Source organism: Cuculus canorus, chromosome 19 (genome assembly GCF_017976375.1).
Source record: "Cuculus canorus isolate bCucCan1 chromosome 19, bCucCan1.pri, whole genome shotgun sequence".
NCBI classification, from domain to species: domain Eukaryota; kingdom Metazoa; phylum Chordata; class Aves; order Cuculiformes; family Cuculidae; genus Cuculus; species Cuculus canorus.
In genome coordinates, this window is record NC_071419.1 from 5,308,558 (window position 1) to 5,330,405 (window position 21,848).

The 21,848-nt window shown below is 51.4% G+C and overlaps 1 protein-coding gene across 1 annotated transcript; it reads right to left on the reverse strand.

Moving 5' to 3' along the window:
* Positions 1–2,652: 2,652 nt before the first annotated feature.
* PLPP7 (phospholipid phosphatase 7 (inactive)) lies at positions 2,653–21,843 on the reverse strand. The gene is made up of 4 exons (XM_054083966.1): positions 21,717–21,843; positions 18,450–18,630; positions 14,495–14,967; positions 2,653–3,478 (listed from the first exon to the last, which is right to left on the reverse strand). Exons 2-4 carry the CDS (start codon positions 18,509–18,511, stop codon positions 3,114–3,116), a joined length of 900 nt encoding a protein of 299 aa, XP_053939941.1. The 5' UTR covers positions 18,512–18,630; positions 21,717–21,843; the 3' UTR covers positions 2,653–3,113.
* Between the last annotated feature and the right edge of the window lie 5 nt (positions 21,844–21,848).

Consider the following 21,848-nt stretch of genomic DNA (forward strand, 5'->3'; position numbering starts at 1 on the left):
GGGACAGTGCCCACAGATTGCACCTTGTTGGTGGAAGAGCTGGGCTGTCCTGGCACCGCTCCCCACCCGGGGTCCATGGGGCTGGGGGGCTCCTGTCTCCCCCAGCAGGGAACAGGTAACCCAGGCACAGCTCTGTCCTGCTTGTTGGGAGACAGGGATGGGCAGAGACGTGGGACACGGGCCAGGCAGCCCCACAGCGGTACCCACCATCCCGCACTGTTGCTATAGAGACAGAAGACGGTTTTCGTAGCAGCGATGCTGGTTGTTTCTGAGCGGTACCTTCGGCTTGGCAGGCAGCTGGGAGAGAGGGACAAGAGATGCTGCATGGTGCCATGCTAGTCACCTCGCCGGCAGGACCAGGCATGGCTGAGGTCGGGCTCTGCCAAGGCTTTCCTGGTGCCTCTGTGCTCAGATTGGCACTCAACGTGGGGGGGTCCCCCCCAAACCCTCCCTGCAGCAAGCACGTGAGTGCCAGGGCTCCCTCTCTCTGGGTATTGAAGGCCTGGGGGAGCAAAAGGGCACAGTCTGTGGAGGTGCCAAGGAGGAAGGTTTCCAGAAGAAACCCTGTGTGGGAGCAAGCCCCATCCTGCAAGCCCCGACTCACCTCTCCCTACCCTCCTGTCTCACTTTGCAACCGTGTGCTGGCATAAGACCAGCTCAGCTGAAGTAACTCACCACAGTGGCAGCTTCTCCGGGTCATGCTCTTCTGACGACACCAAGAAACACCAAGAGTAACTCCTCAAAAGCCATCTTGGATCCACTAGAAAACGACAATGCATGTGCAACACCTGGACCTAGAGATGTGGCTGTAGATGCATCCAGCCTATTTACAAAAGTTAAAGAAAACTTAGAGCTACGGAGTGAGAGCTTCCCACAAAGCAATCAGGGCAAAGCCTTCCCCTGCTCCCTGCCCCTTCAGGCCCCCACCATCTCCAACTACACACGGGTGCATGCACACACCATCCGAGCTGCGGTAATGTGCCCCCATCCTTCACAGAGGTGAGGATAAACGCTGTCAAGTGTAATAATGCCTGGAAGAAAAAGCACTGTAGCTCTCTTATTGGCATAAGTCTTTGCAGGAGAAGGAGGCTGGCAAAGAAAAACCCTGATGGAGGCCAGGCGTAGTAGCACATCTCTGCTCCCACCAGCAGCCCCCATTTAAACAAGCAGCAGGAGGAGAGCGGGGCAGTGCCAACCACCCCCCTGCTGCACACACCCGTCAGCCCGCGGGGATAACCGGCAAGATCCAGAGCTCTCCCCTTTCCTGAATACACTTCGTGACAGCCCTTCCTGAGGGATCTCACACAGCCCACCCCAGGAGCAACGTGGGAGGCTTGTCTCTAAAGGACATGGTAGCCCTCCTTATCACGCTTCTGCTCCAGCCTCGGAGCAGGCAACACAGGAAGGCAGTGGCTCCCAGGGCTCTGTGCTGACATCCCAGCTGGAGATGCATGACAAGGATAGATTTTCTGTTTAGCTTCTTCTAATATTATCAAAGAGCAACAAATGTTAGCTGCTTGCAACAGTCATTATCTGAATGCCTTCTCACCAGCAGCCCCTGTAGGAGGAAGCTCCCCAACATGCAGGGAGAGATGAGAGCACAAGACCCATCTGGTTGCTCCCTGGCCTTGCAATCCAGGTGCATTTTTCTCATTTGGGATAGACAGGAGGACAGGAATGACAGGATCGCTTCATTTTGCAGGATACATCCAACCAGGGAAGGTGCTGAGGCCGAGTCTAGTAGTGCACATCACCAGCCAAACATCAAACTCTCTTCTAATGACAGAGAAACCACAGAGAACTGGAAGGTTCTGTGCAAAATACAGGATTTTCCTATACAGTTGTAAGGGGTAATCCATTCCAGAGAAACTATGACAAGCTCGGCCATCACCTGGATAAAGATCAGCCAGGTTTCAAGGTGGCCTCTCGTCAGTAATAGAAAACAACGGCACCATGTCTGGGCATCAAACTACACTCTGTTATCTCAGACTGGTTCACAGATATCAATCAACTCAGCCTTGCAATCAAGGAAGGTCAGGAGTGCTCTCCTCATTTCACATGGTGTGAGAGACAGAAACGGTCAGTATTTCCCTCTGTAACAAGGTTAGAACCAAGTGAGCAGAGGCAGGGGTACGGGCAGTCCTGCCTCCCTGCCCTCTTCTAGCTCACCGACATCGCTGGGTCTACCAGAAAGCAGTCACTGCTGTAAAAGACTTACCTGGGCAACTCCTATCTACAGTGTCATTTGGCATAATCATAAAATCCTGGGTATCGAGAGACAGAAAAAGACCCTTTGTCGTGCACCTAGACCTGCTTTGTGAAATCACCGTGATTCAGTTACTCCTGACTAGCAGGAAAATGGGCAACTTGTATTTGTCTTTTACCAGACCAAAAAAACCCACATGCACCCTCACAGATCAGAGTTTTGAGCAGCAGATGAGAGACAGGATTCAACACGCTCCCTTTTAGTGCCCTGAACACCCATCCAGGTCCAACTCATCCAAAGCAAACCATTTAAGTGATTGTTTGCATCCCCTCGGTCAGCAAAACTGCAGGACCTGCTCCAAGTTGAACACCTATCTCAAAGCTACACAGAAGTGGCTTTTACCCCTTCCCTTGTGATAAGAACCAAACAGGGCAGGATTATTACGATTATTTATTATCTTTGAAGTGCCGGCAGTGTCCTGACTCTGTACAAGACGCAACTGCCAGGCTTACAAAAAGAAAAAGCTCTTGTGGCCAAAATCATTTAGCCTCCAAAAAGTTAACGAATGTGTTCTCAGGAAGCTCTCAGGCGCTGCCCATCCTGAGGACATAGTAAGGTGCCGACGTGAACCACCCAAACTAGGCAGGTTTATTTCTCTCACCCGTAAAGCTTAATTAGGTTGCTGTCCAAATACAGTTGAGAATATGGCCAAAACAGAGGTATGGCTCTTGAGTGCTAAAACCAAATCCATTGCAAGAAACTTGTTTTTCAGGTGGGGAAGCAACATTTAAAAACGCCACTACTCATGGAAGTTACAACTGCTTCCAACAAACAACACGTAGAAAATACTGGGACAGAGACAAAGTATCTGCTAGTTTCCAGTGGAAAGGCGACAAGTCCCCCATGTTCACCAGATGGATATCAACATCTGACACGTGTTGGAAGACATCCATATCAACTCCACCAGCCTGAACTGTAAATAGCCAAAAACAAAGCCGGACAGAACATCTGTGATGTGGTGCCGTCCGATCATGACGCGAGAAAAGCCTACGCAGAAGGCCCAGAGGACCAGCAGGATCCGGAGAGGGATGGCCAAGACCAGGTGGTTGAGGAAGAACTTGGAGAGCATGGCTGCTCGGCTGGCATGCCCAGCTGGAAACGCGTAGGTGTCCATGGTCAGGTAGTCCAACAAGCCAGGGTTGACATCATATGGGCCCTTCCGCTTGGCCAGCTTCTGCAAACCAGCCACGCTCATGATGTCCAGGAGCAAGGCTACAAAAGGAGAGACGAGGAGGGAAAGGTCAGAGACAGAAGCAGAGCTGAGGGTAATTTTCAAGGCAGAACATTCAAATATTGTAGCTGTCTTTTAATAAAGGCTTGGGTTCATCTCCAGCCAGATGCCCATGGTTCTGCTGCACGCAATCACCCTCATCCTCAGATCACCACCCAAATGTTAATTAACCCTCCCTGTTCACCCACGGAGAAGGCAAGTACCATTAGTACCATCTCACAGAGGAGAAATCCAAACCACAGAGGCAAGTGACTTCCCTGGGGAGGAAGAAAGCAACTGGCAAAGTTAAAATTAAAAGGCTTTTGGCCCTCAAACCACCAGACTGGGTGTCTCTGTTTCTGTCCTCCACCCCATGCTTTGGAAACCTCATGCAGCAAGGACTTGTCCTTGCCTGGGGTGGCTCTGTACCAGGGTGACCAGGCTGCAGTGACCAGTCAGTGGGAAGAAAAGTGCCCTGTAGCACTTTCTGGTGTTGTTACTTGTCCTCTCCCATGCCACCACGTCCCTCCTGCCCAAACCCAGCCAGCACGACCGCACTGCACTGGCAGATTTCACCAAGAAAAGAGCATTAAGAGACATTGAGCCAAGGCAAAAGCCATACAATTAAGAAAAAGGGGGTTTGCCATAGGTGTCAACACCAAATCACCTTTTTTCTTTAACTGCTTTGAGAGTGAAACGCATCAGCACTTGTCTTCATCATCCTCCTCTTCATTGCACCCCCATTGCCCCAGCCAAAAGCCATCATTTCTGTTTCCTAGCATCAATTTTCTATTTCTTTAATCCCCTCATCTGCTTTTTCCCAGACCTCCTAATTAGTAAGAGTGCTGATTTCAGCTCCTCACAGCAATGAGAAGGATATATATTCCACCATGAGCAGCGCCTGGTCCCTGGGCAGGAATGCGAGGGGCTGGTTGCCTAGTTCCCGGGCCCCAATAAAGACCATTCCTTGAGAGCTGACACAGTTTCAGGAGGATGGATGGGAGCGTGGCAGTGGTGGCAAGGATGGGAAGTGAGATGGCACATCAGACACAGGCAGCTCCTCCTGCTCCGCTCACCCACCTCTGCACAAACACCCCCAGCATCACTTTGGGAAGGGTCTGTCAGGCCCATCTCACCCAGGACAAGAGTTGGGTGAGAGCTGAAGCTCTGGGATGCAATCTCAGAAGCCCATGCATTCATTTCAGAGAGATGATGCACCAGTGCTACCAAGAGAAGACTCTGGCCCAAGCTGCTCCTGCTGAAATCAGCAGCTTATTGCACCGCTGAGCAGCCCAGCCACGACTCATGAACCAGTTTGGACATCCCAAAGGATCCCCAGTGTCTCTCCCATGGTGTTCCATACAGACCACTGCCCACCAAACCTGCCCATAGATGAGTAGCACGAACGTTGCGTGCTTTAGCAACGCGTAGTGGTCACCATTGCCCATCAGTATTTTGCACTTTGAAGACTTTTTTTCCAGTCCAAGGTGATGTCAGGGCAACTCAAGGGATGCAGGCGAGTGTGCATAGAGGTGTTCAGAGCACGGAGAACAAGCCAAAGAGCTGTTTTATTAATCCTTTCATTCAGAAGATGAATAAAAGGGGCCTTCAGTGCTGCTAGGTTGGATTTTCATCAAGTGATGCGCAGAAAGCGGAAAGCCTCGTTTGCCTACATTTCAAGAACTGAAGGCACGACAGCATTAAAACTGGGGGTCAATTTGCTGTTAAAAGAAAAAAAAAAAAAGAAACAACCAAAGACGACTCCGCCTGGTGCTTTTTCTGTCACTTCCTCCTGCACTTTCTGTTCCTTCCATGAAGAAACTTATTTATGAAGCAGCCCCAGCAGCCTGCCCTGCCTCAGCCCCCGAGGCACGGGGGGGTCCCAGCTCTCGTCCCAGCTCTGGGTCACAGCAGAGCATCTGCAAAGCCCTGGGGAGCCGCGCTGCGCCCCTGCTTTCCTCTCCTGCTGCTGCTGCCAGGCGCTGCCAGAGTGAATCAGCACGAAGCGCCGCTGCCGACAGCGCTGCCAACAGCCCATCCTTCTGAAACAGATACAGACGGTGCCGTCACTCAGCAGCCCCAGCCCAGGTCTTATTCCCTTGACAATTCCTTGACCTACATATCCGCTGGGATTTCGCCTCACTTGCTTTTTTTCCCCCCTTCACGCAAACCAAATCTTCAAGCGAGCACATCTGTGCCGGCACGATGCACGAAGAGTTAATTTTCTCCTGGGTATCCCTGGTGGGTTCCAGCTTTGGGTGGATGTCTCTGCCCTCAGAAAGGTGCTTGTGGGCTACTGAAGGGGTTGCCTTGAGGCTGCCAGCACAGCCCCAGCCACCTGCAAATCGGCATCTCTGCCCTTCCCCTGTCCCTAACGCAGAGATGTGCACATCCTTTAGGCCGAGAGGATGGAAGCCCCAGGAGAGACCGCGGAAGGGAGCCTGCAGCTCATTTACCAGCCTGCGCGCACACAACGCTGACGGGGCTGTCAGAGTCGTTGCAAGGGTGGCAGAGCATCACCCGGTCGAGGGGTGAGATGCCAGGAGCCCCAAATTTTAATTTTAAGCATTTTTAAATTGTGCTTTCCCCACAGATCCATGTGGTATTGGATTTCAAACAGGGGCAGCGCTGGCTGTGAAATCCAGGTAGCATTGGATTTAAAAGAGTGAAGGAAAGAGTAGCTCTTGCCCATCGTCCCTTTCACACTTTTCTGAAAAAGATCCAGAATTCCCCATTTGACATGGCCTTTAAGGGAAACAATCCTTCAGATTTCCACTGCGAAACCATCAGATCATAAAAAGCTCTGTTAAGGTCTATCACTACCTTAAAGCACAAACCCAAAGAGCAAGTCCTGTCCGCTTGCGACAATTTTAGCATCAGAGATCACCTTGGGATTGTAAATAGCCAACATCTGGCATCAGATGCGCGGTAAATGAGCTGAAAGTGAGCCCCCTGGGCAGACGTTTTATATCTATTAATAAGAAAAGGAAAACATTTATCTGCCTTGCTCCCACCACCAAATGTTAGAAGCCCATTAAGAGCGAGGGCGAGCGGAGAGGTGAGCGCTGTGCAGGCTGGGCGCAAGGACGAACTCAAAACATCACCGCAGCAGAACCAAGCCAAACCCCAAAGCTCGTATTTAAGGGAAGCTGAAACAGTTGGATGTCCCCTGTCACTGCAAGGTCCTTCCTGTCCCAGCACCGGAGGTTCTGTCTCTGCTGCTGTCCCTTACGGAGCTGAAAGAGGCTGAGGATGGGGTGAGCACCCTTGGAGCATCTCCTGCCCCAAGTCAGAGCCAGGCAGCATCTCCAGGGATGGAGACAGATTCCAGCTGAGATGTTTACATAAACATGCTATCAAAACCCCAGCTGAAAAACAACCTGGGTGCGGTGCTGGGGGCAGCCAGGGGCAGGAAAAGAAAAGGGGAAAGCCAAAAAAGCCCTTGGCCTCATCTGCTCCTGCAGCCACGATTCACATGACTTTACGCACGTGGGGCTGCTGGGATGAGACAAGGCAGCTCTCCAGAGCCCAGCCTGTGCCATCGGGGTCGGAAATAGAGTGACAAGCTGGACGCAGCCTCCCAGCACCACAGCTGAGCACCCAGGGACAGGAAAAGGGGGAGGTAAAAGCCCAAGGAACAAAGAATGAACCTACTCAATGAGCTCAGGAGGCATCTAAGGGTGGGAGTGGATGCGCATCAGAAAACCCCCCTTTGCCCAACCCCAGCCCCTTTTTAAAGCAGAGACAAACTGGCAATAACGCATTGCCTGCGCTTCAGAGCTCGCAGCCTGCTCTGACCTGAGCCCCATCGCGCTGGAGGCCACACCAGCCCCGCTGAGATGCCATGTGCTCCCCAGCACAGCTGCCGGGGCCACGTGGAGGGCTAAGATTGGCTCTGAAGGTCCTGCATTCTCCAGATTAGCCAACCTCCCTAAGGAGTGAACCCCGGATAAATGTCACTGTTCCCAGGAAACAGCTCCTTCTGCTCCACAATTAGAATTCATTTTGTTTTTTCTTTTTTTTTCTGTTTGTACTTACATGACCCATCCTACTGCTTCTGAACTTCCCAAATCTCCCGCAGGCAGTAGGCTCCCTGACCTGGAAAATGAGCCGTTTGCAGCCTTGACTAGTTGACATTAATGAAAGATGCAGGTTTCAAAAGCTTCTCCACCCTCTCTCCAGTGGAGTCAGTGGCAGCTGGAAGAGCTCCACTCCTCTGGAAATGAACTCCTATACTCCATTTTCTTCCCCAAATGTGGTGATATTAGGTGTAAGAGCTGACAAAAGGCACATATGGCACAACACGCCGGAGAACCAATGAATCAGACACTGCAGCGTTTTGTGGGGAGGTTATTTTTTGGCTGAACAAGCAGCAGAGTGGGGTAAGCGGGCACAGGGAGGTGAGAAAATGGTGAAAAGCAGCCTCATGCAATTAATTAAACAAAAAACCCAACAACTAAAAATAGACCTGCTACATCCTAGATGATTAGAAACAGCCCTGAGTGCGAACACAGGCTGCCTGGAGTTCTCCCCTTGGAAATACCGGGCCCCTGGGAGCTGGGCAATTTGTATCTCAGCATCAATTAATCAGCGGGGCTGCCTTGCTGGTGGTCTGCATGGCCTGGGGACCAGACGCGGGCAAGATGCTGAGTGCCGTGAGAAAGGGTTGTGATGATGGGGAAAATGAGCTGGATGCCTCAGCTGCCTCCCACAAGGGCTCCGCCAGCTTGCAAAACCCCTGTATGCTATGGCAGCAGCGCAGATAACGTCGGTGCATCCCAGAACCACACGGCGCAACATAGACAAGCCAGGATGGCAGCATGAGGAATGAGCTGGAGGAAGAAAACTGCCTTGGGCTGATGACCAACAGCATCTCCCAGCCCACAAATGCTGGGCTCCTCACTGGGACTCAGCGCTGCTCAGGCTCGTGTTTATGCCTCACTGCCTTCAGTAACGCAGAGAGGCAAAAAGAATTGGGACTGATTCCGCGGTGCTCAGAGGGCCTCCCACCACCATAGCTCATGGTGCATCAGACTCGGATCAGCTGGGTCTGACAGCATCCCTGTATAGACGGAAATGGAGAGCGAGACCAGAATTGCATTCCAGGTGAAAACACAGAGCTTTCTTTCAAAGGGAGGAAAAAGATTGCCCTCTCCCATCCCCATCGTCCACCAAGCATGTCCTGGAGTGGGATAACCGATGGAATCTCCCTGCACGCTGCTCCTCTCAGTGACTCTCCTTGCTGCCCAGCGCTTCACCTTCCTCCTCCCAACCACCGCTCCTGTCAAGGCGCATCAGATCCAAACACGCTCACCCATTTCTGCGAATCTCCCTTCGGGCCAGAGCCTTGCTCAGCTTCTCGAGCAGGGCTGGCTCTGCCAGAGCGAAACAACCACCGTCCCCTTCGAGCTCCAGGCAGGGGCACCGGGAAGCTGTTCGCAGAGTGACAGACATACGGATGACTCATTTCCCATGTTTATTCCCCCTCTTCCCATTCAACAACCCTCGCACTTCTTTTCTCTTTCACTCTGCGTTCAGGCTCTGGAACATTTCGCCTGCTCGCTCTGTGTGAGGGCTCAGCTCGCTGTGTTTCCCCAGGGGGTGCACAGCTCACAGCATCCTCAGCACCAATCGCCTCAATCGCCTCGCCAGGACCTGAGCTCCTCCACGCTGACCAGTACGAAGGGGCTGATGAGACCAGGAATCTGATAGACACCCTAAGTGAGTCCCTGGAAACATCCCTTCTGCTTGCTCCAGTCACAGCCGAATGGGTCCCAGGCTGTCCCCGACTGTCCTTTATCTAAAGGGACATTGCAGACTTGCAAGCCTGCCCTGCAGCAAGCACTGTACATGTGCTAGAGAGGAAGCAGGCGAGGAAGGGAAGGGGGCAGGGAAGCCGGGAGAGCCGGGCATCGCTTGCTGTTCAGAGATGCCAAAGCTCATCAGCTGTGAGGGGATGAAGGTTGACGACAGCACCCACCAAAGGACCAGGGACTTTAACTGCTGTATCCGGGCACGACAAGAGGCAGATTAGCAGCCTGATGTGATGGAGAGGAATATTTAATGCCAGGCTGGACCTGTGTCTAGATGCCAGATGCAGGGAGTGGGCATCTGTGTTGTTCCCTCTGCCGGGCATCTACCATGGGTCAGTCATGTTGGGTTAGCTGATATTTAAACGTTTCCACCCCACTGGGCAGATGTGCTGAGATCTCAGTGGGCACTGCCAGGGCTGGGAGAGAAGCAGGAGAGCGGCCGAACCTCCATGTGCCAGGTTCTACAGGGAGGGGATGGTTCCTGCAAGGTGCCAGCCCCCAAGCTGCTCTCCCCTTCCCTGCCGGAACATCATCTGCCCTCTCTAGCTCAGAAAATGCCCAGCCTCACAGTGGGAAAATTAAAGGGGAAAAAATAGACACATCTGACCCCAAACCATCTCTAGGGCTCTCGGCTTAGCAAGCTCTGTTGCGTACGGACTGATCCATCTGCCATGCAGCTCCCTGGCCTTTCTGCTGGGTCTGTCTGGGCTTCTGAGCTCTGAGGCTCGACAGGACGAGCTTCCCTGTACTGCCTGGGCATTTCATGTACTCCATGACCTTTACCAGCAAAGGGCTGTTCTATCTGAATTTTCACCACATGGTCTCCAAAGAAAAGCATGACAATACCTGAAGCACCTCTGCATCGTTAGAGCAAGGTCAGTGGGGTCTCAAGGGACCCGGTGAAGACATTTCTCGCTCTTTTTCCTTCCCAATCCACCACTTTCCTGCCAATCTGGCCTTGTTTGGAAGCTGCCAGGACGTGGCTGCAGAATCCTGGCTGTATATACGTACTTATAAATATATATATTTTTAAATAAATACATTTACAGCTCATGTCTGCAGGGGACTATGCCTCAGAGTATCACCGCCTGATTCCCGGTCAGACTAAAGCTAGGTCAGCATTCAGGGAGAAGGCTGGAGAGAGCAAGAACTGCCTTCCTGCTGACCTTCAGGAATGGAGGAGCGACCCTGGGCTCCCCTCCTTTCCTCCTCCTGTGGCAAACTACCCATCCCCAGCCCGCCACGCTGCTCGCGACGACACATCCCGCAGCACTGCTTTACGTGATGGTGATAAATGCTTAGTGACAGCACCAAAGAGCCAATCCATCCCTCGGAAGCGAGATGCAGAGCCAGCTGGTGATGGATGAGGACTGGGACCTGTGTCACTGAGACAGCAGCTGGACCCAGGGGACCCAGCAGCCTGAAAGACGACCAGCGTTTGCTCTTCTCCTCGTCTGAATACCTATTTGAGAAAGCCAAAGCAGACCCAGTCAATGGCTGGTGTTTCAAACTGAGCACAGATATGTATTTTATGTGCAAGGGTTACCCAAGCAGAGACTCTCCAACAGCAAAGGCGCGTGGCTGCACTGCAGCAAACTAAAGGTTCACTGCATCAGGCAGCGATTTGGCCCTAAACACAATTGGAGGACTTCACTGGAGCGACCACTTTGGGTAGATGACCGTATTCCCCCCCCGCATCACACCAAGAAGGTGTCCAGAGCTGGAAAGACCATCAGGCTAACGAGATCAATCTGTTAATCTTAATAAATAGGAGGTGAAAAAAAATGACTTGAGCGCTATCCAAAATATTGAAAGGCAAAAAAAAGAGCTATTCAGCTGAAGAGACAAGGGTATGCAGGCGCGATGGAGGCAAGAGGAGAGCCAAACTAACAGCAAGGTGCTTTTCAGACTACCCACCACTGCAGTAAAATGGAAATGGTTCTGACAAGTTCACCCTCACTTGTAATTGTCCATCGGATTGAGTGTTTGGGTTTTTTCCCCTTAACAAATTGAACAGGAATAAATTAAGGGACGTGCCACAGCCTGTATTTTGCCGTGGGTTAGATCAATGATCCAAATGTTCTTTGCTGGCTTTGCAGTCAATGAGTCACTAAATTTGGATCCACATCCTCACCAGATGCATCAGAACCAGAAACCAAGGTGGTGGTTCCCCCAGGGTTTAAAGGAGTTTCTGTCTGGTTCTGGAGCAGATCTGGGAATTTCAGGGCAAGTTTATATTCATTTTCCCCCAAAAAGCCTGTTTGCAAGGTTTAAATGATTTTCTAAGCACCTCAGTTTTCTCTAAAACCTTGTGATTTCAAAGGAAAGCTTGAATGGTGCTGTAAGTTCCAACACCAGCAGATGAATAAAATGAACTGTAAAACTGGAGGGGGGAAGGGAGGATCCTCGCTTATAATTTTCTCAATTTAGCTGGGGGGTGCAGGCTTTCTTTCAGACTCCTCAACAGCCAGGGTTGGCAATGCTGAGAGGAGTCTTCCTGAAAGCACATTCTGGCAAAAGGATTTTTACAGTGGGCACAGATATCTCCTTTCTCCCATCTTTTCAGTAACAGGCTGTGAGTGCGCTTCTCTGGCTGTTTGGCATTTACTGCAAAAGATTGTGATGAGGAGAATCGATAAATTCCATCACAGATGACAAACACGGAGGGAAAGCATCGCTTGGGGTTGCTAATGAACATCTGCAGTTGGGATGGATGGAGCATCCCAGGGTCAGACTCCCTCACCCGAAATGCTCCCACGTGTGTTGGCAAAGCTCCTGCTCAGAGCTCCTCAGGCACAAGTGCCCCCCCTCCATCTGCAGTGGTGCTTCTGCCAGGTTCCCAGTCCCATTTCAGCAGTCTCCTGTCTCCTCGCCTTGAAAGCCTGATTGCAAATCCTAAACAAGTGCTCTATGATGGGCTGGCTCCCTGCCCAGAGACTGCATCAGAAATTCTGCTTGATGGATCAAACTCTGAGCAAGCAGGGGGAAGGGAGAAGAGCCAGAGAAGGCAAGGAAGGGGTGCCATAGACAACCCCAAGTGCCCTCTTCCCAGGAGACCACGGAACCACCAGGAGGTTCCCTTTCCTTTGATCTGTCCCTGTGCAGGAGGGCTTTACACCACATCCTGATGGTTTTGGTCCACAGGAAAACAACAGCGAGAGGGACCAAGGGCTCCAGGTGCACCCTTCCTATCTACTCAAGAAAGCCCACCCCTCCTGGGATCTGTCTGGGTCCACCAGCACCGTGCTCCTTCCTCCAGCAGCAATGCAGGTATCACAGCAGCAGCAGCTACGCGGATATTCAGACTTCCTGACTGCAATCTTAAACATCAAACCGAGGCCACGCTCACAGCAGAGACACACATCCTGCTTAGGAAGCTCTGACAAGAGACGCTCAGGGCACCTTGGTTAGTCCCACCACTCAGGGGTTGTCTACTCAGAGGACAAAGTGGAGCTCTTTGGAGGCTGCCAGACCTGCAGAGCTTTCAAGTCACATTGCAAACCAGTCCTTCACACAGTTTAACTATTTTCTTTCTTGGCAGGTGGAGAAGATGGATGAGAGTAGTGCATCTATGTAAGGAAACAAGACTTTAGAAACCCCCAGAGTTGTCCCCAGGCAGCACATTTCAGCCCAGGAGACCTTGGAGATGCACGTAGTGGTGTAGGGCTGAGCTCTTCCAGCAACCACTTGAAACTCCAAGTTTCAACACAACCCAGAGGTGGCTTTGCATTTGGCCTCCTCACAAGGCAACAGAAGGGCAAGAAAAACTTTCTTGTTTTTAAGCCAAAGGTGGCATTATCTCTTCATATGGATCTCAAGTATTTTGAAGTCAAAGAGGTTGGTTTTCAGGCTCCAAAACCATCAAAGGCTTTCAGGTCAAGAGACATCTGGAAGCTGCGCTGGTTGATGTTAGTCACCTACTATTTCATCCTCATGCCCTTTTAAATGGAGCTTCTTTTCTCAGTGAGAGGTTGACCCAGCACACCAAGGAGCCCCCGGAAGAACTGCTGACATCGGCAGGCTCTGCATCACGCCGATGCTATTCTGGCATCTTCCCTCCCTTCATTAGATGTTACAGCACGAGGACAGTCTCTTTCAAAGGCAGAGGGGAGAAAAGGCAGCTACCACTGTGCTTTTCAAGCCAGTCCAGTGCAATCTTCACCCTCTCCAAAAGATGAGCTCATGAAAAAACACTTTGGGCCACATTGCAGAGCCTGTATCGCCCCACAGTCAGCCCCTGCATACAAAACATCTCTTTCCTGAGGTGCTTCTGAAATAAAATGTCCCTGCGTCCACCCTAAAGGGTCTCTGAAGCACCTCTGCATTTTTAGAGCAGGGTCAGCGGGGTCTCAAGGGACCCCATGCTGAAGAGAGAAGAGCGAGAAGAGCGAGGTCCTCAGGTAGACACAGCCAAGGGTGGGTTGGGGCCAGGATCTAAGGCAAGTCACACCTAGAGCTTGGCCTGGGCACTGATGGGACATCAATGGGCACAGCTCAACGAAGAAGGCAACTCCTCTAACACATTCCAGCCTCCACAAACGTGGACACCGACCACTGCGCAAGAAAGGATTAGCAGAAGAGACAGATCCCAGCCCATCTGCACAGCCTCTGGGTCAAATTAGCGCATGGAAACGGGGACAGCAGCAAGAAAGGTCCTCAGGGAAAAGAGGAAGAGAGTTCAAACTGCAGCAAGGAAGGAGACAGGACTCCATCACATGGCGGTGTCCATGGAGTTAGGGCCTGTTCAAGAAGGCAGCGAGGGGATGGGAATCTTTTTTTCTCAAGGGTATCCTCAGGAATTGATCCAGATATCAAAGATTAAAATCTTTGTTTTCCCCATATATCAAATTACCAAGGCAGACGACCACAGATTAAATAAAAGACATCACTGTTTGTATCCACCTTCACACCACAGAGGCTTCCTTGACCTGGCAGGACAACCCTGCCCTGTACAGGACCTGCCCCTGCTCTGTGTGCACCACCAGCTACCGGAATTGCTCCATCCCAACTTAGACAACGTTTTGTTCTATCCATCACCCATGGTACGAGGCACCGAGACAGCCAATACATGCAGCATTCACCCTAAAGGTCACCCCCTGCTTCCCCACCACGTCGGTGGCTGGGAGCAGAGGAGGAGTCCTCGTGCCGCTGTCCCTTGTGACCAGGGCTGGGCTTTCCCTATGGGGAGGGAAGTTTGCCACTCACCTAGAAGAAGATTCATGAGGACCTCTTGGCCTGCCAGCGTGCTGCTCTTCACCAGGCAGATGAGGGTGCCCGCAATCCAGGGGATCCCGTGCCCCGTTATCCCCAAGAGGTTAATCATGGAGCGGGCGCTACCCCAGGAGGAGGCTCTGTTGGCGCACACTCCCAGCCTCTTGGACATGCAGATATCGATGGCCAGCAAGGAATTGAAGGCGATCCCTTTGAAGGAAGGGTTGAGCTGCATGCAGTCCTCTTCGGGCAGCTGCTGCGACTGCCTCCGCTCCTTGGGGTTGCTGCTCTGGGCACCAGCTGCCCCAGCCTGGCCGCTCTGCTTTCTGCCGGAGCTCCTGCTCTCCTGGTTCCCCTTCAAGGGCTGATTCAGGGAGAGGAACTCAGCCCTGTTGAGGACATTGTTCCTGTCTCTTGCCCTGGACCGCGGCTGGGATGCTGGCATTGCAGTCTCTCTCCAACGTAACCTGCTTTTCAAATACCGGGAAGGAGAGAAATTCCTCTTCTCCCTGCAGAAAGCTTTCCCCACTCCCACCCTCACGAGCCGTGAATTTGGGAAGCTACAAAGGTTCCCCTCTGTTGCGGTTGCCCCCAGCACAGACTGCAGCTGTTAAATATAGAGTAAGGAATGCACATGGCTGTTTACTTCATGGGCCTAGCAAGCTTGGAAGGAAAATTAATGCCAGGCTTGGCAGCCACTCCAGCGCCAGGGAAAAAGGTTAAACAGCCAATAGATTGGAAGAAGAGGAGGGAAAAGCTTCATGCCAAAGGTTGGTTGCTTCTGGCCTGGTCTATTTAAATCTTCCAATTGCTTATTCCCCTGGGCTGCAAGGGAAACTGGGAAATGTAGTTTTTTTTGCACTACAAGTCACATTTCACTTTCAGTCACTCCGAGCTGGAGAAGATCACAGCATCACCCCTCCCCACGGCAGCTGGTATTGCTCCTACAGTGGGCTGTGCCACCTGGATTTGCCATATCCAAGGCTGGACGTTGCTCGGTGCCTTCCCCCCAGGTATTATCTCAATTTCTTATTCCGCACCACCCCTGCTAGGACACCCTAGAGAGCACCTTGCTGTCCCTGGTACGGATGCTTTCAAACATCACTAGCCCTATCGTCCCTCCCTGGTCCAGGTGCATCCTTGCAGTGACTTCCATTGCGCGCCCCCTCTCCAGACCCACGGAGAAGCATCACTCGCCCCCTGATGAAAGGAGACATAGCGTCGTTGATGAATTCCCATCCCCCTACATCCAGCGCCGAGCTTGGCCTCAATAACCACACGTTTCTGCCGTGTCATCCAGCATCACCGATCCCATGCTGAGAGCAGGTGACAGGCAGTGCCCGTGTTCCGGAGCTGCGGATGCGATCAGCAGCACAGGTACCAGCCCGTGGGGAGAGGACATTGCGGGACAGGGAGGAAGAAGGCTCATGTAAGGCCCCCGGGGGAGTCCTCCTGCAGAGGACAGGGAAAACCTGCTGTCCCTCCTGCCGTGGTGTGTTCTGCTCCATCACTTCGTCTGTGCACTGCTGCCACCAGCCTCCCACCATCCCGTTTCCTACCGCAGCTGGGGTGAACCCCTCGGAGACATCTCCCACCCGCCAATAGCCAGCGCTGGGGACGCCCTCGAGAACACCTCGTCTGTGCTCTCAGCTACAGTTTACAGGTCTGAACTTTCTTGCTACGGTCCCTACACTGCAGCCGTGTGGATCTAAGCCTCAAGCATTGTTGGGAGAGACCATTCATCTCAACTCCTCCTGCCTGAAGGACACAGCCGGCTGCAGCCTTAGCCAGATCCACCCGCACCGCCTTCCCTGGGCAATGGGCTGTTGCGGCTCCGTAACACCTGCAGGCTCAATAAATGGGATTATTCCAATACAAATAGGCTGAAAATGCCCTGTGGACTGAGAAGTGGAGAAGATGAATATTGCACTGAGGGGCAGAACAGCCACGTCTCTTGGTGCCACTGCCATTTGCCTACACAAACGTTCCATTACAGAGGTCAGTACTTGTGCAAGTCTATTCCCTGAGAATCAGGCTCCCTAGTATCTTTAAAAGTCTTGTCCGAAATGCACTGAAGAGCTAAAGTGTTGGATGAAAGGCAGTTCTTGGCTTTCTAACACAATAAGAAAAAAAAATTGCATCTCTTTCACACTTTTTATCCCTAGATCTCCAAATCCTTCAGATGAACTAAGCACCCAGCCTGTGCCCAGCTGATGGACAGACTGGCCAGAGGTGAGGGCAATGCCTGACCAAGCAATCCTGCCTTTTGCTTACACTGTTATGAATCAAAGGAAAATAATACAGGTCAATTTATTTCTGTATCGTATCCTCCAGGACCCTATCCCTTCTCTGCAGCGATGATCCTAGCTGGAGGAAGGGCTCATCCTCTTCTCAGGCACCCTCACCCAGCCCCATAAAACTCAAACCAGTTCAGCTCAGACACCGTTTGGGTCTGCGGCAGCCTGGGAGCATGCACAGATTCTGCCGCATCACTGACACCCAGCAGCTCCCGTCTGGTCATCGGCTGCACAGCAGCATTCTCACACTATCGCAGAAGTCAACGCCTCATCCCTATCTGCCTGCCCTTATCCCGCTGCCCGGCTCCAAGGCATGTGGAAAACCTCAGCCAACCTGACATCAACCGGAGATAACCATCGTCACCGCTTTAACTTAGCTATAGCCATCACCTCCCTGCTCCTCCTGCCTTACGCGGGGCTCCTCGCAAACGCCTGTGAGCAGAGGGTTAAGGCGCTGGAGCCAGAGAACTGGAGAGACTCATCTCTCCCCGCTTCCCACCCTGTGCCAGGGATGCTGAGCTATTGCTGAGCACGTTCCTCAGGAGTTGTCACTGGGGAAGAAAAAAAAATACCTTGAAAGCCCTGGGAGTTAATTTAATCTGGCGCCTGTCTCTTCTGCTGACACCGATATGGGGGAAGTTCTCTGCCTTACACACAGAGCAGCCCTGGGCTGCCCACGGGAATCCGAGCTCGCACACCAGAGCGTGTCCCCAGCGGGAAGGGGATGGAGGCAGGGCTAGAAAATCCCTGTCAAAAGTGCAGCAGGAAGGAAAGAAATTTGGTCCCTCCTGCAACCAAGCAGGTTGCCACCACCCCTCCCAGCTGGAGAAACCAACCTCGGGAGCAAAACATCCCCAATCCCTGCACTGGGACCATGACGAGCACCATCCCGCTGCGCTGCTCACGGAACAGCCGCAACCCCAGGGGTTTATAAATATTCCCACTAAACCCATAGGCAGGCTTGCTGCTCCAGCAGGGCTCCTATTCCAGGCCTGACACTGGATCCGTGCAGGTCATCGAATACCTGGGAAAATGCCCAGACGGCCAAATCCAGACAGACAAATCTGGCATGATCCGTGCGCCCAGTCCGCTTGGTCCTGGCTGTGCTCCCTGCCCGCGTGCGCTGCAGCAGAACCACAGCCATGCAGACCGCGCTGGAGATGCGGGTGGGACGGGATGGATGGCAATATCCCATTTTGCCGCAATTCATTGGTGGCTTTGGCATGCTCCAGCCTCTGGCAGCAGCTGGCCAAGAAGCAATGCTTGCAGCCGAAGTGCTTGCAAGCAAATCTGTGGTGTTCCTGGATGGGATTCTTCTAAGGGTGAAAAAAGAAAGCTTGGTGAAAATCAAATATAATATTCTGCAGTATTTAGGGCACACAGAGCAGGGGCGGTCAGGCCCGTTAGCACAGCACAGCCTCAGCTCGGCTGGTTTTATTTGCCGCTGCTCAGATGGTAAAGGGGATATCCTGCCTTCCAGTAAAGCTGGAAAACATTCTGGAAGGACATGGAGACACAGCGCAGGCCACAATGCCAGGGGAGCAAGAGCAGGGACACAGCGTGGCTCTGCTAGGATGAGCCATCGACAGGGTCATCAAATGAGCAGCAGAAGGAAAAGCAACTCAGCATCACCAGACAATCCTAATTCTTACTTATCACAGCTTGGCCTCACATCTCCAGTAATTCCATCAACGAGCGCCATGCTCTCGGGCATGGGAACGGCTCTGCACACAGCTTAATGCAGCCACTGCGGGGTGGAGCGTGCTAATGCCTTAATCACTCACAGCAGCGCCACGGAGACAGGCACGACCAAAGCCCAACGAAAAACTCCAGCTGAAGATGAAAAGCAGATTTAATTAGAATGAGATAATGCAATTTCCTAGTTGACCAGAGCGTCAGAGAGCCAAGTTGAAGCAAGACCTGGCTGAAGCCTCAGTGAAATGCGAGTCACAGAATATGCAGTTTCACCAGATTCCTAATGCTCTGGGAAACTGTGACAAGCTTGTTTGAAAAGTGTGAAAGTGTCTTGGAAATGTCAAAGTATTTCAGCACCTTCTGGAGGCTGCTGAAGCAACTGGATATTTCATTTGGAGATGCTCATTTTGTTCTTTCTTACACTACGCATGAGAGTAAGTGCCTTGCTTGTAACACGAGCGCGTTCTTAGTTTTTATATCTGTTGCAAGACTAGAGGAGAGCCCTTCACAGAGACTGCAAGTTTAAAATAAATACTTAGCTTTAAGAAATGTGCAGAAGGAAAACAGAATCACAGAATCACCAGGTTGGAAAGGACCCACTGGATCATCGAGTCCAACCATTCCTAACACTCCCTAAACCATGTCCCTCAGCACTTCATCCACCCGTTCCTTAAACACCTCCAGGGAAGGCGACTCGACCCCCTCCCTGGGCAGCTGTTCCAGTGCCCGATGACTCTTTCTGTGAAGAATTTTTTTCTGATATCCAGCCTGACCCTCCCCTGGCGGAGCTTCAGGCCATTCCCCCTTGTCCTGTCCCGTCACTTGGGAGAAGAGCCCAGCTCCATCCTCTCCACAACCTCCTTTCAGGTAGTTATAGAGAGCAATAAGGTCTCCCCTCAGCCTCCTCTTCTCCAGGCTAAACAACCCCAGCTCTCTCAGCTGCTCCCCATAAGACTTGTTCTCCAGCCCCTTCGCCAGCTTCGTTGCTCAATATAGAATATATTGAATATATATATAGAATATAGTGTGTTTTTTCCACTCCTTGCCAAGAGGGTGGAAAAGAGCAAATCTGCCTCCCCTCATCCATGGCATTGGCTTGTCGGGATCACCCAGTAGCTCCAGTCTCTCCTGCCTGCTGGAGGGCAGATAGCGAGTGCACAGCGTTGAGAAACACCAGGCGCTGCCGAGCTAATCGAGCTTGCTCCGAGCGTGGGGTGGGAAGGACTAAAAGACATTTACTTAGCTCTGTGCTGCTATACCATACTACAAGTAGCACCAAAAAAAAAAAAGCATTTTTTTACCTCTCAGTGCCCCAACTTTCCTATTTAGAAACAAATCTCACACCCGGAGCGCTGCGTAGTGCTTGGCATAGAGCAGCTCTTACCTGAGAGCTGGACACAAGCACCTCAGCTGGTGCTCAGCTCTTGAAATTCAGCTCCTCAGCTGACGGTCAGCAGGAACAGCAGCAACGGGACTCCTAGAATTGTCTATAATAGAATTTTACAACTTTTCCACAGGCCATTACTGCCTCGGAGACTTCTGCCCCTATTCCAGTGACCCTTTGCTGCTAAGGAAAGCTTTGCCTTTCTGATTGGTTAAACCACAGCCCACCCAGTCTAAGGCTACAGGTTTTGCAAATGAGGAGATCATCCTTTTATCTAATCAACAACCAAGCTCCAGCTGGGAGAGGGTCCATAGTGGAGCCGTTCAGATGATAGAGGACTAGGAAACTTTTGGAAGTAAGGCTGAGAGAACTGGGTTTGTTCAGCTTTGAGAGGAGCAGGTTTAGGGGGGACCTTATTACCATGTTACCCCTTACATTAAAGGTGTCTACCGAGAGGATGGAGACTCCCTTTCTACAGGGAGTCACATGGAAAAGACAAGGGGTAATGGATGCAAGTTGCTCCTGGGGAGATTCCAATTGGATTCCAGAAGAAAATTTTTCACAATGAGAACAGTTAAACTTTGGAATAACCTCCCCAGGGAATGATAGAATAGTTTGCGTTGGAAGGGATCTTAAAGATCATCTGGTTCTAACCCCCCTGCCATGGGCAGGGACACCTCCCACTGGATCCGGTTGCTCCAAGCTGTATCCAACCTGGCTTTGAACACCTCCAGGGATGGGGCAGCCCTCCATGGAAGGGGTGGATTCCTCTGCATGGGCCACATTTAAGGTTCAGCTTGACAAGGTGCTGAGCCATCTCATTTAAACTACAGATCACCTCAAAATGTTGGACCAGATGATCCTTGAAGTCCCTTCCAATGTGGCATTCTATGAGTCTATGTTAGGAAAATCTTAATATGAAAAAGCAAGAGGAAAGACGCTGTGGTTAAATTAAAAAAAAAATAGAATGGGCAAAAAAAAAAGAAAGAATGGGACAAAAAAAAGAATGGGGGAAAAAAAAAGAAAGAATAGCAAAAAAAAAGGAAAGAATAGGGGCAAAACCAAGAAAGAATGAGGCAAAATAAAAGAAAGAATATGGGTAAAAAAAAGAAAGAATAGGGGCAGAAAAGAAAGGAATGGGGCAAAAGAAGAAAGAATGGGGCAAAATAAAAGAAAGAATATGGGCAAAAAAAAGAAAGAATGGGGAAAGGAAAAGTAACAATAGAGGCAAAAAAAAGAATAAGGGCAAAAAAAAAGAGAAAGGGTGGGGCAGAAAAAGAAGGAATAGAGGGAAAAAAGAAAGAATGGGGCAGAAAAGGAAGGAATGGGGCAAAAAAGGAATGGGGCAGAAAAAGAAGGAATAGGGGCAAAAAATAAAGAATGGGGCAGAAAAAGAAGGAATGGGGCAAAAAAAGAAAGAGTGGGGCAGAAAAAGAAGGAATAGGGGCAGAAAAAGAAAGAATGGGGCGGAAAAGGAAGGAATAGGGGAAGAAAAAGAAAAAATGGGGCAGAAAAGGAAGGAATAGGGGCAAAAAAGAAGGAATGGGGCAGAAAAGGAAGGAATAGGGGAAAAAAGAAAGAATGGGGCAAAAAAGAAGGAATGGGGCAGAAAAGGAAGGAATAGGGGAAAAAAGAAAGAATGGGGCAGAAAAGGAGGGAATGGGGAAGAAAAAGAAAGAATGGGGAAGAAAAGGAGGGAATGGGGAAGAAAAAGAAAGAATGGGGCAGAAAAGGAGGGAATAGGGGCAGAAAAAGATAGAATGGGGCAGAAAAAGAAGGAATAGGGGCAGAGAAGGAAGGAATGGGGGGGCGAAAAAAGCGCTAAGTCAAACTACATTACCCAGGATGCCGAGGGGTGCGGGAGGAAGCGCGGCTCTCGCCCAGGCGGTTCGGCTCCAGCAGCTGCGGTTTAAAGCGAGATGCAGGGGGAGGGATGGGACGGGGGCGGGAGGCTGCGGGGCCGCTCCGTGCG